This window comes from Scomber japonicus, chromosome 10 (genome assembly GCF_027409825.1).
Source record: "Scomber japonicus isolate fScoJap1 chromosome 10, fScoJap1.pri, whole genome shotgun sequence".
Taxonomy (NCBI): Eukaryota; Metazoa; Chordata; class Actinopteri; order Scombriformes; family Scombridae; genus Scomber; species Scomber japonicus.
Window position 1 is genome coordinate 7092937 of NC_070587.1, and position 14985 is coordinate 7107921.

Sequence of the window (14985 nt, forward strand, 5' to 3'; positions counted from 1 at the left end):
CAAACTAATAAACCTGTAACTGATACATACTTTTTAAAATGTGTTTTATCTTTCTCCCATTGTGGACATGAACATATAAACAGACAAATGAAAGTTGAATATCTACCAGTTGGTTTTATTTTGTGTTTGTTCACATTCTGGCATTCATGTTTTGAGTCTGGAAGTGTGAAGGAAAACTTGTGCAATGGTGTTAAAATGCAAAAGAGTTCAGGCACAAGAGAAAGCCTCAAAAAAGGGAGAATTGGTAAGAGTTATATAGGAGGGAAGGTAGAGGGTGGGGCAGAGAAATGAGGGGAATAAGTTGAAGAAGTGAGGAGGGAAAATGAGTAATTTCTTTATGGGTAGGCTGCAAAGACGTCTTCAATCCAGTAAAGGAACTCGCACACTTTGACGTAGACACCGGGATAGCCAGGGAGGGCACATCCCTGTCCCCATGACACCAGGCCATAGACCTCTCCCAGACACACCAGGGGGCTGCCAGAGTCACCCTGAAAAGCACAGATGGATTGAGTATCAGCAAGGAGACCAGTGATTGATTTTACCACACATGCAAAGCTGTGGGTCCAGCTAGTCTTTGGAAGCTTTTAAAACTTACATTGCATGCATCTCTGCCTCCATCCATGTATCCGGCACAAAACATCCTGCGCGTGATCATACCAGGATAAGCGTTCTCACAGTCCTGCTCATCCGTTACGGGGACATCCAAACACTGCAGACGTGTGGGCATGTTCACTGTAACAGACAGAACACAGAGAAACCTCTGAGATGGCTCTGATAACTTCAGTAGATACATCATCTTAAAGATCATTAATCAATCTAAATTTCAAGCAATCTAAATATTCCTGACCTCCCCAGCTTGTGCTTGCTTAAGATGTAAATATTTTTGAGAAAAAAGGGTCACAAACATATAGGTTTATTTCTTAAAACATGAGTAAATGTTGTATCTGTTGGTGAATTGCAATGGATTTGGTACACTGGTAAGTATTTACAGCAGCAGGACAGTGTATGTTGAGTTTGCTCAAAATAAACCACAGTGCCTATGTTCACTGAAATGAGATCGATATCACTTAGTGCAAGAGTGTGATGTGTGATTAGTGCTCAATGATGTATTATTATTAGTTTTTGGAAACCAACAAAGGTCTGTGGCACAGATGAATAAAATACACTATATCAGGACAGGCAATACAAGACAATACTTATTGGTAGGATTCATTTATTGTGGTTTCCTTTTTTTTTCTTTGGATTTTCTGAGAAGGTGACAGTTGAATATCACCAGGCTTATATTTACAACTGCTTTGTGAGGAATTTTAAAAATGTCCAACAAAGATACCCTCAAGTGGCAGCCTTAAAAAAATTACACAAATCCTTTACGCAGACAAACTCTGATATGAATGGATTGAAAGCAACATGGACCATTATCATCGGGATTGTCCATTTTTTTCCACAAACTAAAGAATATGATATAATATGATAAATAATATTGTGTATAATAATGATTAAAAAAATATATAATATATCCGAATAATTTAAAAGGTGCTATAAGTGTAAAGTGGCTTTAAGTATTTATGTTGTCAACATTTAACAAAGTTTTCATCAACGTTCAGTCCTTTGCACACTCTACCTGTAACTGTAACTATAAAATAAAATCTCTATATCTTTATTATCAACCTACCCTCTCCATCCAGGGCAGTGTTACCCCAGCCAGACACAGAGCATGGAAGCCCACCAACTGGGCATCCTGTGGGCAATGAGATGGGTGCGACTGCGGCTGTCACCTCCACAGGGTTGTACAGCTTGATCAGCATGATGTCGTAATCCAGGGTCTGGTAGTCATAACTGCACACAGAGAAAGAACAAATAAGAATGAGAAACATCAGATGATCATTCATTTGTAAAGAAGATTTACACACAGGATGGTTCATTGTCTTTCACTCACCTAGGGTGCCAGATGATGGTATCGGTCTTCGCAAGCTGCTCAGTGCCCTCAAACACTCGTACATCATGTTCACCCAGCATGATCTGCATGTAATAGGGGCTGAAAGAGGAGGTGTAACATACTAAAAAAAATGCAGTGGCAGAAAAACCCTAATGCTTTCAGTATAATTATTCATTATATCTCTTCATCATTCCTAATCTCTCAGTTTATATCTATATTACAAGACCACACTACTTTAACATATGGTCAAAGATTTTTAAGACAGCGTTAGTCTTCTGCCTACAGATGTTTGCAGTTGTTTTTATATCAAAACAAAGACATTATATAAATCAACCAAGATTAGTGGTTAAATATAGAAGAAGAGCAGTCTTTGCCCTATCCATGTGTACTTACTTGTACCAACAGTGAGCAACAGAGAGAACCCACTGCTTGTTGATGAGCACCCCACCACAGAAGTGGTAGCCATAGTTGAGGGAGGCCATGAATGGACGAGAGTTAGGCTCACACTCCTGTCCACCAATGATCCTGCCATCCTCACGAGGAACTGCCGCTGTACACACACACACACACAAATACATTAATAGAGATGGAGGGGGACAGAAAGAAGATGTGTGGTTCACTTATTAACCACAGCTTCCCTTCAAATATTTAACATTTGAATATACATGTACAGGCCTATTTGCTTGAAATGTGTCCAAATATTTGACTGGTGCTGTATGTATCTATTTGCGTATGTCTGTAGAAGTGTATGTCTGTGTCTTTACCAGCAGCTCCGACCAACAGCAGCAGAGCGAGAAGTCTCATAGTGTCTGGTGAACGATCAGAAGACACCTGAACACTACCCAGCTCACATTTATATCCTACCAGCCCAGCAGTGCTCTGCCCGTCCCCCCCTCCCCACTGTTCCCTCAGTATGTTGACCCCATCTGTGTTCTTAGACTCTGTTCTTACCTCTGGGTACTAAGTTTCCACCCAAATCTACTCTCTTATCACAGTCCTATTTTCATGTTTGCCCACATCAGCCACATCATATCACACACTCTTTGGTTATACAAACTGTGCAAGTTATTCATAAATGCGGGCCAAGGTCTCTACATATATAACAGCTGTTTATAATTCTCATGGCTCACTCATTGTTAGGCTATAATATACAAAGATTCAGGGGAATAGATTGTTGTTTGTTAATCTTAGGACTTCACTGCCAAACGTTGTATCAATGATAGTTTTTGTTAAAGACATTTTTAAAAAGTAAATAAATGTGCTTAATGAATGTGCTGTTTTTCACCTGCCCCTTTAGTTAACCTTAAATAAAACCCAATAGGTGTGAAAAAACTTATCTGCAGTCTTGGAACATAGTGTGAAATCTATAAATAGTTCCATTTGTTAAAACTACAGTCCCACAGACCCCAATACATTGGTATTTTTAAAAAGCATGAATTAAACAGAAACAGGAACAAGTCATTAGGAACAAATTGATTGACAAATTGACAAAATCAAATATCATAATATTTTTGACCAAATATCTCAATATCAATATGTTGAAAATGTTGTAGGGATGACTATTGGTGCTTTAAAAAAACATTTATGTAATGAGATTTTTGTTAAATGATCATCAGTAATGTGGATATAATGACTAAGTGGATAAAGGCAGATAATAAAGCAGCCTGTTAAGCTCAAAAAATGACATTTTTACTGTAATGCAGCCTTTAAAAGCAGGAAAAGGCAAGACTTATTCCATTTCATGATATTCAAAATCTAAGTTGATATCTATAAAATATCACGATAATGATATAATATCAACCCTACTGTGAGATATGACAAAAAGTAGATCTGTGGGATCTGTGATACCCCAATTCAAATACCTCGGACCCACCATAGACAATAAACTGACATTTGATCAACACACCACCAACATTCACAAAAGGTCCCAACAGAGACTCCATGTCATCCACAAACTCCGTGCCCTCTATGTTGCCCTCCACCTTCTGTCACTACTGTGCACCAGCACCATTCAACCCATCCTCCTGTACTGTTCACCCTGTTTTTACAACATGCTGTCCACCACTAACAGAAACAAACTAACAAAAATAGCACAAACCGCATCTAAGATCATTAACCATCTCACACCCAACCTCACCGAGCTCAACCACAGAGCAGTCGCACACCTCGCACAAACAATAACTAACTATCTATCAATTGGCAGGATTAAAGTTTAATCAACATATTGTAATTCCCTTTTATGTGTCAGATAGCAATCAATAGTCTTCAACCTCTAATAAATGCAAATGATTAAATCTTAATATGATCTGGCTGGGTACTAATAATTTACTGTGTCTGGAAAAAACCCTGAAAAACACGTGTACCAGTAGAAAGAGTTGAGACATTTGCCCTGGTAATGGAAAAAATACCAGATGCTGCTTTTTTTTAAAAAAAACACTACCCAAGGACAAAAATACGCTAGAGGTTAGTCTGGACCTTTGAATCTAATTCGTTGACAGTTCTGTGTGATATCTGGCAAGTTAAATGTGGCTCACTCATTAACTGAGGGGATGGATGTAGCACATAAGATAAGGTTGTTTTTTCAGAGCACGGAATTGGGACAGGAGGAGTGGAACAGAGATTGGGTTGGGTAGAAAGAATTGGGTGGAGGTATGAAGGTGTGGAGGGAGTAGGAGGGTGCATGGAGGGGCATAGAGGAGTTGAGGTATAAATGCAGTGAGCGACATATCATTTACGTCCAGTCTGGTCGTAAGAAGCCACAAGATGATTGGCCTGATCGTGCTTACACTCCTTGGTGCTGCAGGTAAAGCACATCTGCAGTATGTACAAAGGTTTTGGGTAGAAAAAGAATTGTAATTATTATAAGCAGCATTTTGTTTCACCTTTACACCACAGCGGCAGCCCCTACGGATGACAGGATTGTGGGTGGCTACCAATGTGAAGCTCACTCTCAGCCCTGGCAGGTGTCCCTGAACCTTGGCTACCACTACTGTGGCGGCTCCCTGATCAACGACAAGTGGATCATCTCTGCCGCCCACTGCTGGCAAAAGTTTGTATTACATTACTGTATTTACACATTTCTCTGAGGACGTTATGGTTTGGAGAATCATGTTGTTTTTGTGCCCTCTCTTTTTTTTCAGCCCCTATTCACAGATTGCCATCCTGGGTGAAAACCACATCTGGATGCACGAGGGCACTGAGCAGTACATGTCTGTGGATGCCATCTACTGGCATCAGAGTTACGACTACCAGACACTGGACTTCGACATCATGCTGATGAGGCTGGCACACCCTGTCACTGTGAACCAGTATGTCAAGCCTGTGGCCCTGCCCAAAGCCTGCGCCCAACCTGGAGACATGTGTATGGTGTCTGGATGGGGCAACATCTACACTGATCAAGGTGAGGTGCACCTCATCTTCACAAAGAAATCCCTAAAAATTGTTTTCTCATGATAGTAGAAAATGTTGTGTTATCACAGACAACACAGGCAAAAATGTTTGTGTTAAGATCACCTGAGGAAACAAAACATGATAAATTATCATACTCGTGGCCTTCCATACATTAGAATCCTTTAACCTGATACGGCTACAGTAAATTCTTGACTGCTTTCATGAAAGGTTTCCCTCTGTGTTTAAAGCTGAAGTCAATCATCTGACCACGTATCACAGAAATGTCCACACTTTGGTGAAATAAATCATTAACCCTTGGGGAAACATACAAGCACTATTGCTCATAGCAAATACCAAGATGGCTTGGCTTACAACCAACAAAAAAAATACTTTTTTGTTTTCACAGGGCCTTAAGGGCATCTATACTAACATAAATAATTACATACTTTAATAGCTATTTCTATAATGCTTATAGAAGTTTAATATTCTGTGATGTTGCTCACTCACATAAAAAATTCTGACCCACTTATCTGTTGTTTTTTTTCTTGATCTTATCTGCAGTGTTCAACCCATTTTACCTCCAGTGTGTGGAAGTCCCCATTCTGTCCGACAAGGACTGTGATGGCTCCTACCCTGGCCAGATCACTGATCAAATGGTGTGCGCTGGATACCTGGAGGGAGGCAAGGATTCTTGTCAGGTATTTTGACATGATTACACAGCACATGAGATAAGGCTGGATAGTGTGTATACATGTAATAAATTAAATCCTCATATCTCATATCTTCCCCCTCTTCCTCTTTCTCTCCCTTGCTCAGGGTGACTCTGGTGGTCCTCTGGTTTGTAACGGGGAGCTGCAGGGTGTTGTCTCTTGGGGCAATGGTTGTGCTCAGCCTAACTACCCAGGCGTTTATACCAAAGTGTGCTCTCTGCTGCCCTGGATCAACGATATTCTCTCCACATACAGCTAGGCTGTGATCTCCCATCACACAACATGACAGAGTGGAAACCAGAGATAGATTTAATCTGAAGGAGACAGCAACAGGATGGGGTGGTGGGTTGTGTGAGAAAGAAAAGGAGTGTGTGAGAGAGTAGACAGAGGAGAAACAGTGGAAAAGAGACAGAAGAAGAGATGTGAGATGTGTTCAGTCAAGACACAATCAATAAAATCTACAATTCTGAGATGTATCAGTGTCTTTATTATTGCTGACAATGCAGTGCTGTATCTGCTCTTGTAGACATGATTCTTTATTCAAAATTATTTATTTCAAATCCAGGTTGAGATTTTTACCAAAGCAAATATAAACCACAATCAAACAAACACAGATGGTGTCAGTGCACAAATCAAACTGAGCTTGTAAGTAAATCCAACATATTGTGCGTATATTTGCTTTTTCTTATATCACCACACAATCACTCCATAAGATTCCATCAAAAACAATTAACACATGTTGTTCAGCTTTCAAATGCTGCTTGAATAGTGTTAATAACATTTTTTTAGTCTTCTAGGGGCACATGAACACTGCAATCATTTAGATTTTGTTTCTTGAGTGCTGATTATCTGTGTCTTCCTGTAAAGAAAGAGCATAGGCTACAAGAGTCTGAAATTAAGCCCAATTCTTTTTCCAAAGCACAGAAAGGTCCCCCTTGTAGTATCTGTCATTCATTTTGTCATTTAAAATTAGTATAGCTGAAGATGAAATTGTATTATAGTCTTTACAACTTTGGTGCTCAACAGTGTGAAAATAAAAAATGATATTCAAATTTGAATCATTTTGAAAACATCCTTAATTACATCTTTTAATGACATTTCCTAAAGTGACCCAGAATATACAAATATGGAAATATTTCAAAATTGGTATAAATAGAGGGTGTTCCAGGTCATATTTGAACCATATATATTCAAAGGGATTTTAAAGGTAGTTTTGTGGAATCTTAGAAAAGGTGAAATTATAAATTGTCTGTGTTTGCTACATTTTCCACCCATGTGGGTATCTGCACCTGCAAATAGGCCTATAGAAAGTCCATCCATCCATCTTCTTGCCACTTTATCCGGGGTCTGGTCGCGGGGGCAGCAGCCTAAGTAGGGAAGCTCAGACTTCCCTCTCCCCAGCCACTTCGTCCAGCTCTTCCTGGGGGATCCCGTGGCGTTCCCAGGTCAGCCGAGAGACATAGTCTCTCCAGCGTGTCCTGGGTCTTCCCCGGGGTCTCCTACCGGTGGGACGTGCCCTGAACACCTCACTAGTCAGGGAGGCATCCTAACTAGATGCCCGAGCCACCTCATCTCCTCCCGGATGACCGAGCTTCTCACCCTGAAGGATGCAACAATATTTTTGAGTGGTAAGTTTCATTATAAGCATTAAAACCATCAATCATCATTGTCCATAAATCACATGCCTCATTTTGAGAAGTGAGAAGCCTATACAAAGTAACAAGTCAAAGTCTTTAATTACCAGTGGAAGGCAGCTTTCTATATAAAAAATGCCTGAGCCTGCACAGCACGCCTGCACATCAGCACAATAGTCTGAATCTCACCTTCATCTGTCTGCAGCCACAAGTAGACAAAAGAAAGGGAGAAAAAAATTTGTGTTTTTGTATTTTTGTTAGTTTGAAATATGCAACCCTGATTGTTTTGTTTTATGATTAATACACTCAATGCAGAGTTGATTGTGTACAATTGACAGAAAATGAGGCATGTGATTTATGGGCAGTGTTGATTGATGGTTTTAATGCTTATAATGAAACTTACCACTCAAAAATATTGTTGCATCCTTCACTTCGTATAATATTCATAGAAATAATTAAGGCTGTTTTGTTCTCTTGTTTCAGACAACATAAGATCTTAATACAGTGTGATATAGAGTGAATGTATTTTTGATATAACCCAATAGGATTAATCACACATTTAATAATGGCTGATAAGATATATATGGATGCAAAATACATTTGTGGTTCAATATTTGGTATAGGGACTAATTATAAAGGGATATTGAGCTTGGCCAAAAATGACCCACTCTGAAGGGTCAGAATATAAACAATATGTAAGGGTTAAAGCTTAGCTATAGAAAGATCAAGGAGTCTGGCATATTTTGACTGATCACCTGACAGCATTAGTAAGAAAAAAAAACAAATCTACAGGTTGTCAAACTGGTGTCATCACGCATGTTTAACATTACGATACTCAGAAATTCTATGATTACTTCACTTCACACAATTGCCATGTTTTCTTGTCCATGAAAGGGTGAAGCTGTTGGTTGAAACATCAGCTGTCAGCAGTCAGTTTTGACCAAGTGATGCTGCATATCCTGTTTGACACATTTATAACAAGCAGTCAGCTGCCTGAAATCAATCAATGGACAGTTGCACAGCAGCATCTTCCATCAGTCTTCCACTGACAGAAAGAAGACTGCAATGAATGCACCATGAGTGCATCACCGCTTTAGAAAAGTGGAATATTCCTCTTCATCATTATAACAATGACACAAGATACAGAAATAGATGAGATGGAATATCAATGGGGTACGCAAGCAAATTAATGACAATATGTATAATTTCAAGTGATTTCAAAATCAGTTTGCATATCCATTTATAAATAATGTATTCATAATTCAAAGGCAGGGTAATGAAATGAAATTATTAATTAGCAAAAAACACTGCAGACATCCATCTTCTAATCAGTTTGAGACTCCTACTGTATAATGCGGAAGTACCTGAAGATTGTCCACAGCTCAATAAAAACTAAACTGAACTTGAGTTCAAATAAGTAAAGAAATCCTACTGAGGAAGAAAGATCAGCAATATTGGAGGTCATTATGCTTTAGACAAGATATTCTGGATAAAAATGCCATCAGTGTAAGTTAAATAAAATATTACTATATTGAAAATAATAATACATCAACGTTGGATGTTAGGATATTCCTAAGGCAACAGCGATCACAATTATGTTGTGGATATAAATAATGCATTGACACTTTGTTTAGTTATTCAATGTTTGTGGCACCTCTCTTTTTTATTATTTAAATAAATTATTGATTTATGAACAAAAATAATAAGTGTTGGATTTGGTTTTGAACTCTAACTCATTACTGTTAAGTAATAACTGTCAATAATTACTCAGTAAACTATAGTAGGAGACTTAAAATGGAAAATGAAATGTGGATTTCAAACTTGTCCAATATTTGGTTTTATTTAATGTGGGGTTTTTTCAGAGGAGTCTTATTATCTCCAGTGTGTTTGGCTCTCATGTGGTGGACCTCAGCAATCATTAACAATGAGGAATAAAACTTTATGAGAAAGAACTACATTTTCTGAAGAATACTTAAGAAACTGTTCTTTGAAATTTCACACAAACAAGACTGAAATGATCTATTTCAAATGGTTTATTTGTCATATTGTTCAGTACAAAAGATGGAAACTAAACAGCGATCGATGTTGAGCTGCTTGACTGAACTTGTTTGGATCACTTAGTAGCTGGCCATGGTGCGCTCCAGCCAGTCGTTGAAGATGCAGACCTGAAATGAAGACAGAACAGTGAACCGATGTGTCAATGCAGTTCAGGTAGCCTAAGGACAGTTTAACAGGACACAGCATGTTGACTGAGTAGCCTTCTTATTTTAAAGTTACCTTGGCGTAGACACCAGGGTGGTCCCTCTCAGCACATCCGTATCCCCAGGACACAACACCCTGCAGCTGACCGTTGCACACAACGGGGCCACCAGAGTCACCCTGACAACAGAAAGTATAGTGTGAGATGAAGTTCAATTCCAAATATTCCAATCAAAACTCATCATGACTTATTTCATACAGCTATATTTCTGCATGGACACTGAATTACAGACCTGGCAAGAGTCCTTGCCGCCCTCCAGGTATCCAGCGCAGAACATGGCATCGGTGATCATGCCAGGGTAGGAGTTGTCACAGTCTCTGTGAGACAGGATGGGGATTTGCAGGCACTGCAGCTTGTCGCCATCAGCAGCTGGAGAACAAAAGCAGATTTAGAGGAAACTGGAACTACACTGCAGGAAAAATAAAGTGCGGTGCTGGAGTTCCTACTCACTGGAGCTCATGGTGTTGCCCCAGCCAGAGACTGTGCACATGGTGCCAGCGGGAGCACAGCCGGTGGGCAGAGCCACAGGCTGCACATACTGGTTGAGGGTGGCGGGCTCGCTCAGCTTGATCAGCATGATGTCATTGTTGATGTTGTAGGAGCTGTAGTTGGGGTGGCGGATGACACGGGAGGAGCTGATGAACTGCTCGGTTCCCTCGTTGACCCTGATGTGGTGCTCTCCAAGACGCACCTGCACACGGCTAGAGAAAGACAGAAGACAGGAGATTAGTGCAAGAACACACTAAAATGACTATTACATACAAATCTGGATTCCACTAGTATCCTGGGAAAACATGAAGAATGTGCTTACGACTTGTAGCAGTGAGCAGCAGACACAACCCAGTTCTCGTTGACCAGGGAGCCACCACAGAAGTGGTAACCAGAGTTCAGAGACACCTGATGGGGCTGAGAATGAGCGGTGCACTCATACCCTCCAACGATCTTGTCGTCGTCAATGGCAACTGAAAACACACAGAGAGCCAAACAGTTAGCCTTCAAGTGAATTTTGTTATAATTCAGTGATTAGGCTTATTGGTTAGGCACATATACTCACAGGCAGCTCCGATGAGCAGAACGAAGACAAGAGACCTCATGGTTGCTATGTGATCCAGTCGATGAAAGGACTTCACCAGAAACCCTGGTTTATATCCACTGTCAGGAGACGCACCCTGCTTGGCGGCCATTTTCATTGGTCAGTGGAGAGCCAATCACTGCAGCAGGATATTAGGGTTAGTGGTCCATTTCTAGAATTGTCAAAATAAGGATGAAACTTTCTTGTCAGCAAATTTGTAAAACTCTGACAGAAAATATAAGTGTAGATCACCTTGATGTAGTCATGTTTATTATCTACAAGTACCCTCAATATAATTATATCTAATGAATGTATTAGTTTGACTCTGGTTTTGTTATGTTTTCACTAATTGTCATGATAATATCAAACATTTGTGTCATGAGAACATTTTCCTAACTAGATTGCTACATCATTACTGAATGATTTTTATAGCCACACGTGCATTCAATTTATTTTTCTCTGGAGGATTTTATATCTTTACATGAATATTGTCAAAAACAAACTCCAGTCTTTTGGATCTTCTGTGTGAAGTATTGTTAATCAACAGCTACAGTTTTTATTCTGCAGAATAAAAGTTCTAAGAAAGGAGGAGTAGTAAATACAGAGCTATCTCTGAAGTTTGACTTTTTCTAGCTCCACCACTTCTTCTCTCTCATCCGTCAATAATAATGTATCAACAACATCTGAAAAGGTTTTCACAACTTGTGATTCTACTACTTTTATAACTTTTGAATACAGATCTTTTTAGTGGATTACTAAGCATTGCTACATTTATTTTGGTGAATACATAAATGCACCAACAGTTTGTTAAATGTTTGCTCATGTTTCTCTGGTCGCACAGGTGCACAGGTAAACACATCACCTCTATATTTAGATGTGTGTGGACTCAGTATCTCAGCAGCTGGGTGTTTCTCAGCACATGTAACCTGAAAACTAAATTCAGATATGATGGTTGAGTGTGCCATGAAAAACAAATGATTACCCCCTTTGCAGCCAAGAAAATTAAAAATAGCAAAAACCGATGAGACTAAAAGACTAAGAATAAAATGAATACATTTGATAAAATAAAGTAAGACCAAAAAATGTAAGTGTGTTAGATTATATGGAATATGGATTACTGTATATGGACAGGCTCAATTTAGAATTATAGAATTTTAGGCATATAAAGTCACCTATCACATTTATAGGGTTATATTTCATTTCTGTTCTGTTGGTCTCAGAGTGAAACAAAAAAAAGTCTTTTTTGTGATGGTGAAATGATTCTTCTTTTGGAAATAATTATATATTTCAATAGTTTGTAATATTAAGTCATGGGCAATAAAGGAATAAGAATCGACATAATTAATTTTATTTAAGCATTCAACCATGAGTTTAATTCACACATTCACAATAATGACCTGTAACCCACTGCAACAGCACCAAGATATTTTTTTTTTTGCATTAATTGGACAAACATTTTCAGTAGATAGATAATAATAATAATAATATTAATAATAATAATAATAATAATAATAATAATAATAATAATAATAATAATAATAATAATAATAATAATGATTCAATCAAGTCAAAGTTTATTTTTATATCACATTTACAACAACCTTAGTTGACCAAAGTGCTGTGCAAGCCTAAAACACAAGATAAAATAAAAGAACTATTATGAAAATTATAATTGAAGAGAAAAAACAATCATTCAATTCAAAAACTTTATTTGATGCACATTTTCAACTTTGTAAAAAAGATGGCATTTGTGCAGCTCATAATGTTGGTTTGTCCATCTGATGTGGAGGTTGAATGGTCAAGCTAATTGCTGGCCATCGTGCTGTGCAGCCACTCAGTCTGCACACAGACCTGAAAATGAGAAGACATTAGTTAGTTTGTTACAGTGTCACCACATTGAGCATTATGAGAGTTTTATGTTTAGTTGATGTAGTGAAGTGTTACCTTGGAATAGACACCAGGGTGGTCCTTCTCAGCACATCCATAGCCCCAAGACACAACGCCCTGCAGCTCACCATTGCACACAACAGGACCACCAGAGTCACCCTGAGAAAGACAGAGGATGATTACACTTACACTGCACTTACACTACACATATTATTTTCATTAATTAACATTAACATTACATTGTAAACACGTCCATTGCTTTACTACATTAAGGTCATGAAGTGCAGTTGTGTACGTGATTGAAAAGCAGAGATATGCACCTGACAGGAGTCCTTGCCTCCCTCCAAGTATCCAGCGCAGAACATGGTGTTGTCAATCATACCGGGGTAGGAGTTATTGCAGTCTTCATAAGAGAGGATGGGGATGTCCAAGCACTGCAACTTGTGGCTGTCAGCAGCTGTACCAAGAAAACAGAAGTGAGGAAAGCAGGACGCATGTATTGTTGGAGATTGTGTGCCACTTAATTTACAAATGAGCTTTATGTTTGGTCTGTGATATTTTTCAGCTGGAAAACAAAACACATTTAGAAGAAACTGGAACTACAGTTTAAAATGCAAAAGTGCAGTGTAGGAGTTCCTACTCACTGGAGCTCATGGTGTTGCCCCAGCCAGAGACTCTGCACATGGTGCCAGCGGGGGCACAGCTGGTGGGCAGAGCCACAGGCTGCACATACTGGTTGAGGGTGGCGGGCTTGCTCAGCTTGAGCAGCATGATGTCATTTTCAAGAGTGTAGCGGTTGTAATTGGGGTGTGGGATGATATGGGAAGCGCTAATGAACTGCTCACCGCCCTCGGTGACCTTGATGTGGTGCTCACCCAAACGCAACTCAATGCGACTGGAAGAGATAGAGGATGGAAAAAGATGGATAGAACAAGAAATAGATGCTAGTTTTCTATATTTTGAATATTTATTCCACCATTAATAAGTCAGTCATAAGAAAATATCTAGAATGTGCTTACGACTTGTAGCAGTGAGCAGCAGACACAACCCAGTCCTCACTGACCAGTGAGCCACCACAGAAGTGGTAACCAGCATTCATAGACACCTGATGGGGTTCTGTGTGGGGCGTGCACTCAAACCCTCCGACAATCTTGTCATCCTCCGTGGCAACTGAAAACAGATAAGAGCATCAGATATACTTCCCAGATTGCTGCTAGCATTATACTGTGTATAAGACATTATAGTCAACCATCTCTACGAGTACTGAATCATACTCACAAACTGCTCCAATGAGCAGAACAAAGACCAGAGACCTCATGGCTGCAGTGTTATGCTGGCAGGTTACCCAAATCCCAGTTATATATCTTCAAGCTGCCTGATTGGTTAAATCATTACCAAAAAAAGGTTGACAGTGAGATATTGGCCACTAGGTGTAGGTGGTTCATTCAAGGTGAATGACCTCAAAGAATCACTGGCTTGTGATCCAATGATATCCGACTCAATATGACTGGTACAGATTGTTTATTCACATAGTGCCTTTGCTCAAGGTCAGGTCACAGATGAGTCTGCCAGCACTTAAAGGTCTACTTTGAGTACATAAACTTTACTTACAAGCACTTTAACATATGACTGAAACATATATCTTATATCATTAAATTGAATCAAATCATCCAAAGGTCTGATTATTTTGTACAAATGCACTGGTAAATAATATTGCAGTCCATTATATTTTCTATTTACTTTTTATCTCTATTGCTGTTTGACATTTTACACAACAGTCAAATCCAGCCATTGTACAATCATTCAAAATACAATCACCATTAAAAAGAACATACTGTAGATAGTGGATTTTAAATCCCTCTGAACATTATGGATAGACTGTATTTTTTTGGGATCATGCACCTTCATCCTCTAATAGTTTGTTGTGCATGCTTAATATGCCGCATTGTAGCAGTACACTGTAAGAAAGGATTTGAGGTTTAAGTCAGATGGACAAATGCTATCATGCTGAGTGAACTCATTGGCTTTTACAACAAAGTAAAACGAGCTACAACAACTTCTACTTGAAAAAAGACTTGAAAAGTAATGATAATCCA

General features: G+C 39.1%; 3 protein-coding genes across 4 annotated transcripts; 1 reads left to right on the forward strand and 2 right to left on the reverse strand.

Annotated features, from left to right (window-relative positions):
- Positions 1-193: 193 nt before the first annotated feature.
- Positions 194-10600, reverse strand: LOC128366240 (transmembrane protease serine 11G-like). The gene is made up of 13 exons (XM_053326925.1): positions 10381-10600; positions 10163-10299; positions 9948-10049; positions 9800-9835; positions 5905-5997; positions 5095-5368; positions 4885-4973; positions 4672-4750; positions 2330-2486; positions 1937-2035; positions 1673-1836; positions 596-732; positions 194-488 (listed from the first exon to the last, which is right to left on the reverse strand). Exons 1-13 carry the CDS (start codon positions 10505-10507, stop codon positions 336-338), a joined length of 1647 nt encoding a protein of 548 aa, XP_053182900.1. The 5' UTR covers positions 10508-10600; the 3' UTR covers positions 194-335.
- Positions 3526-6506, forward strand: LOC128365907 (trypsin-2-like). 2 transcript variants are annotated; one of them, XM_053326527.1, is made up of 5 exons: positions 3526-3536; positions 4806-4989; positions 5090-5336; positions 5888-6024; positions 6143-6506. In XM_053326527.1, the coding sequence occupies exons 1-5, from the start codon at positions 3526-3528 to the stop codon at positions 6293-6295; spliced, it is 732 nt and encodes a 243-aa protein (XP_053182502.1). In that variant the 3' UTR covers positions 6296-6506. The 2 variants fall into 2 exon arrangements, with proteins under 2 accessions (XP_053182502.1, XP_053182504.1); XM_053326529.1 differs by lacking the exon at positions 3526-3536 and adding an exon at positions 4685-4739 and having other exon boundaries at positions 4832-4985; positions 5077-5336.
- Positions 10601-12715: 2115 nt separating the features above from the next.
- LOC128365908 (trypsin-1-like) lies at positions 12716-14210 on the reverse strand. Its single transcript, XM_053326530.1, has 6 exons — positions 14168-14210; positions 13909-14059; positions 13534-13784; positions 13210-13346; positions 12947-13048; positions 12716-12853 (listed from the first exon to the last, which is right to left on the reverse strand). Exons 1-6 carry the CDS (start codon positions 14205-14207, stop codon positions 12806-12808), a joined length of 729 nt encoding a protein of 242 aa, XP_053182505.1. The 5' UTR covers positions 14208-14210; the 3' UTR covers positions 12716-12805.
- Between the last annotated feature and the right edge of the window lie 775 nt (positions 14211-14985).

What these genes read in the sequence shown, in the direction of transcription:
- LOC128365907 (XM_053326529.1), top strand. Translation starts at nt 4,700, where the DNA reads ATGATTGGCCTGATCGTGCTTACACTCCTTGGTGCTGCAG. An exon ending in TACACTCCTTGGTGCTGCAG is followed by an intron (nt 4,740 to 4,831) that starts GTAAAGCACATC and finishes TTTACACCACAG; the next exon opens with CGGCAGCCCCTACGGATGAC. An exon ending in GAGGCAAGGATTCTTGTCAG is followed by an intron (nt 6,025 to 6,142) that starts GTATTTTGACAT and finishes TCCCTTGCTCAG; the next exon opens with GGTGACTCTGGTGGTCCTCT.
- LOC128366240 (XM_053326925.1), bottom strand. Translation starts at nt 10,507, where the DNA reads ATGCTGATCAAGCTGAGCGAGCCCGCCACCCTCAACCAGTATGTGCAG. An exon ending in ACTGGCTGGAGCGCACCATG is followed by an intron (nt 5,998 to 9,799) that starts GCCAGCTACTAA and finishes GCCTCCCTCCAG; the next exon opens with GTATCCAGCGCACACCATTT. An exon ending in GGGACTTCCACACACTGGAG is followed by an intron (nt 5,369 to 5,904) that starts GTAAAATGGGTT and finishes AACAATTTTTAG; the next exon opens with GGATTTCTTTGTGAAGATGA.
- LOC128365908 (XM_053326530.1), bottom strand. Translation starts at nt 14,207, where the DNA reads ATGAGGTCTCTGGTCTTTGTTCTGCTCATTGGAGCAGTTT. An exon ending in GGGCAACACCATGAGCTCCA is followed by an intron (nt 13,347 to 13,533) that starts GTGAGTAGGAAC and finishes TTCTTGGTACAG; the next exon opens with CTGCTGACAGCCACAAGTTG. An exon ending in ACCCTGGTGTCTATTCCAAG is followed by an intron (nt 12,854 to 12,946) that starts GTAACACTTCAC and finishes TCTCATTTTCAG; the next exon opens with GTCTGTGTGCAGACTGAGTG.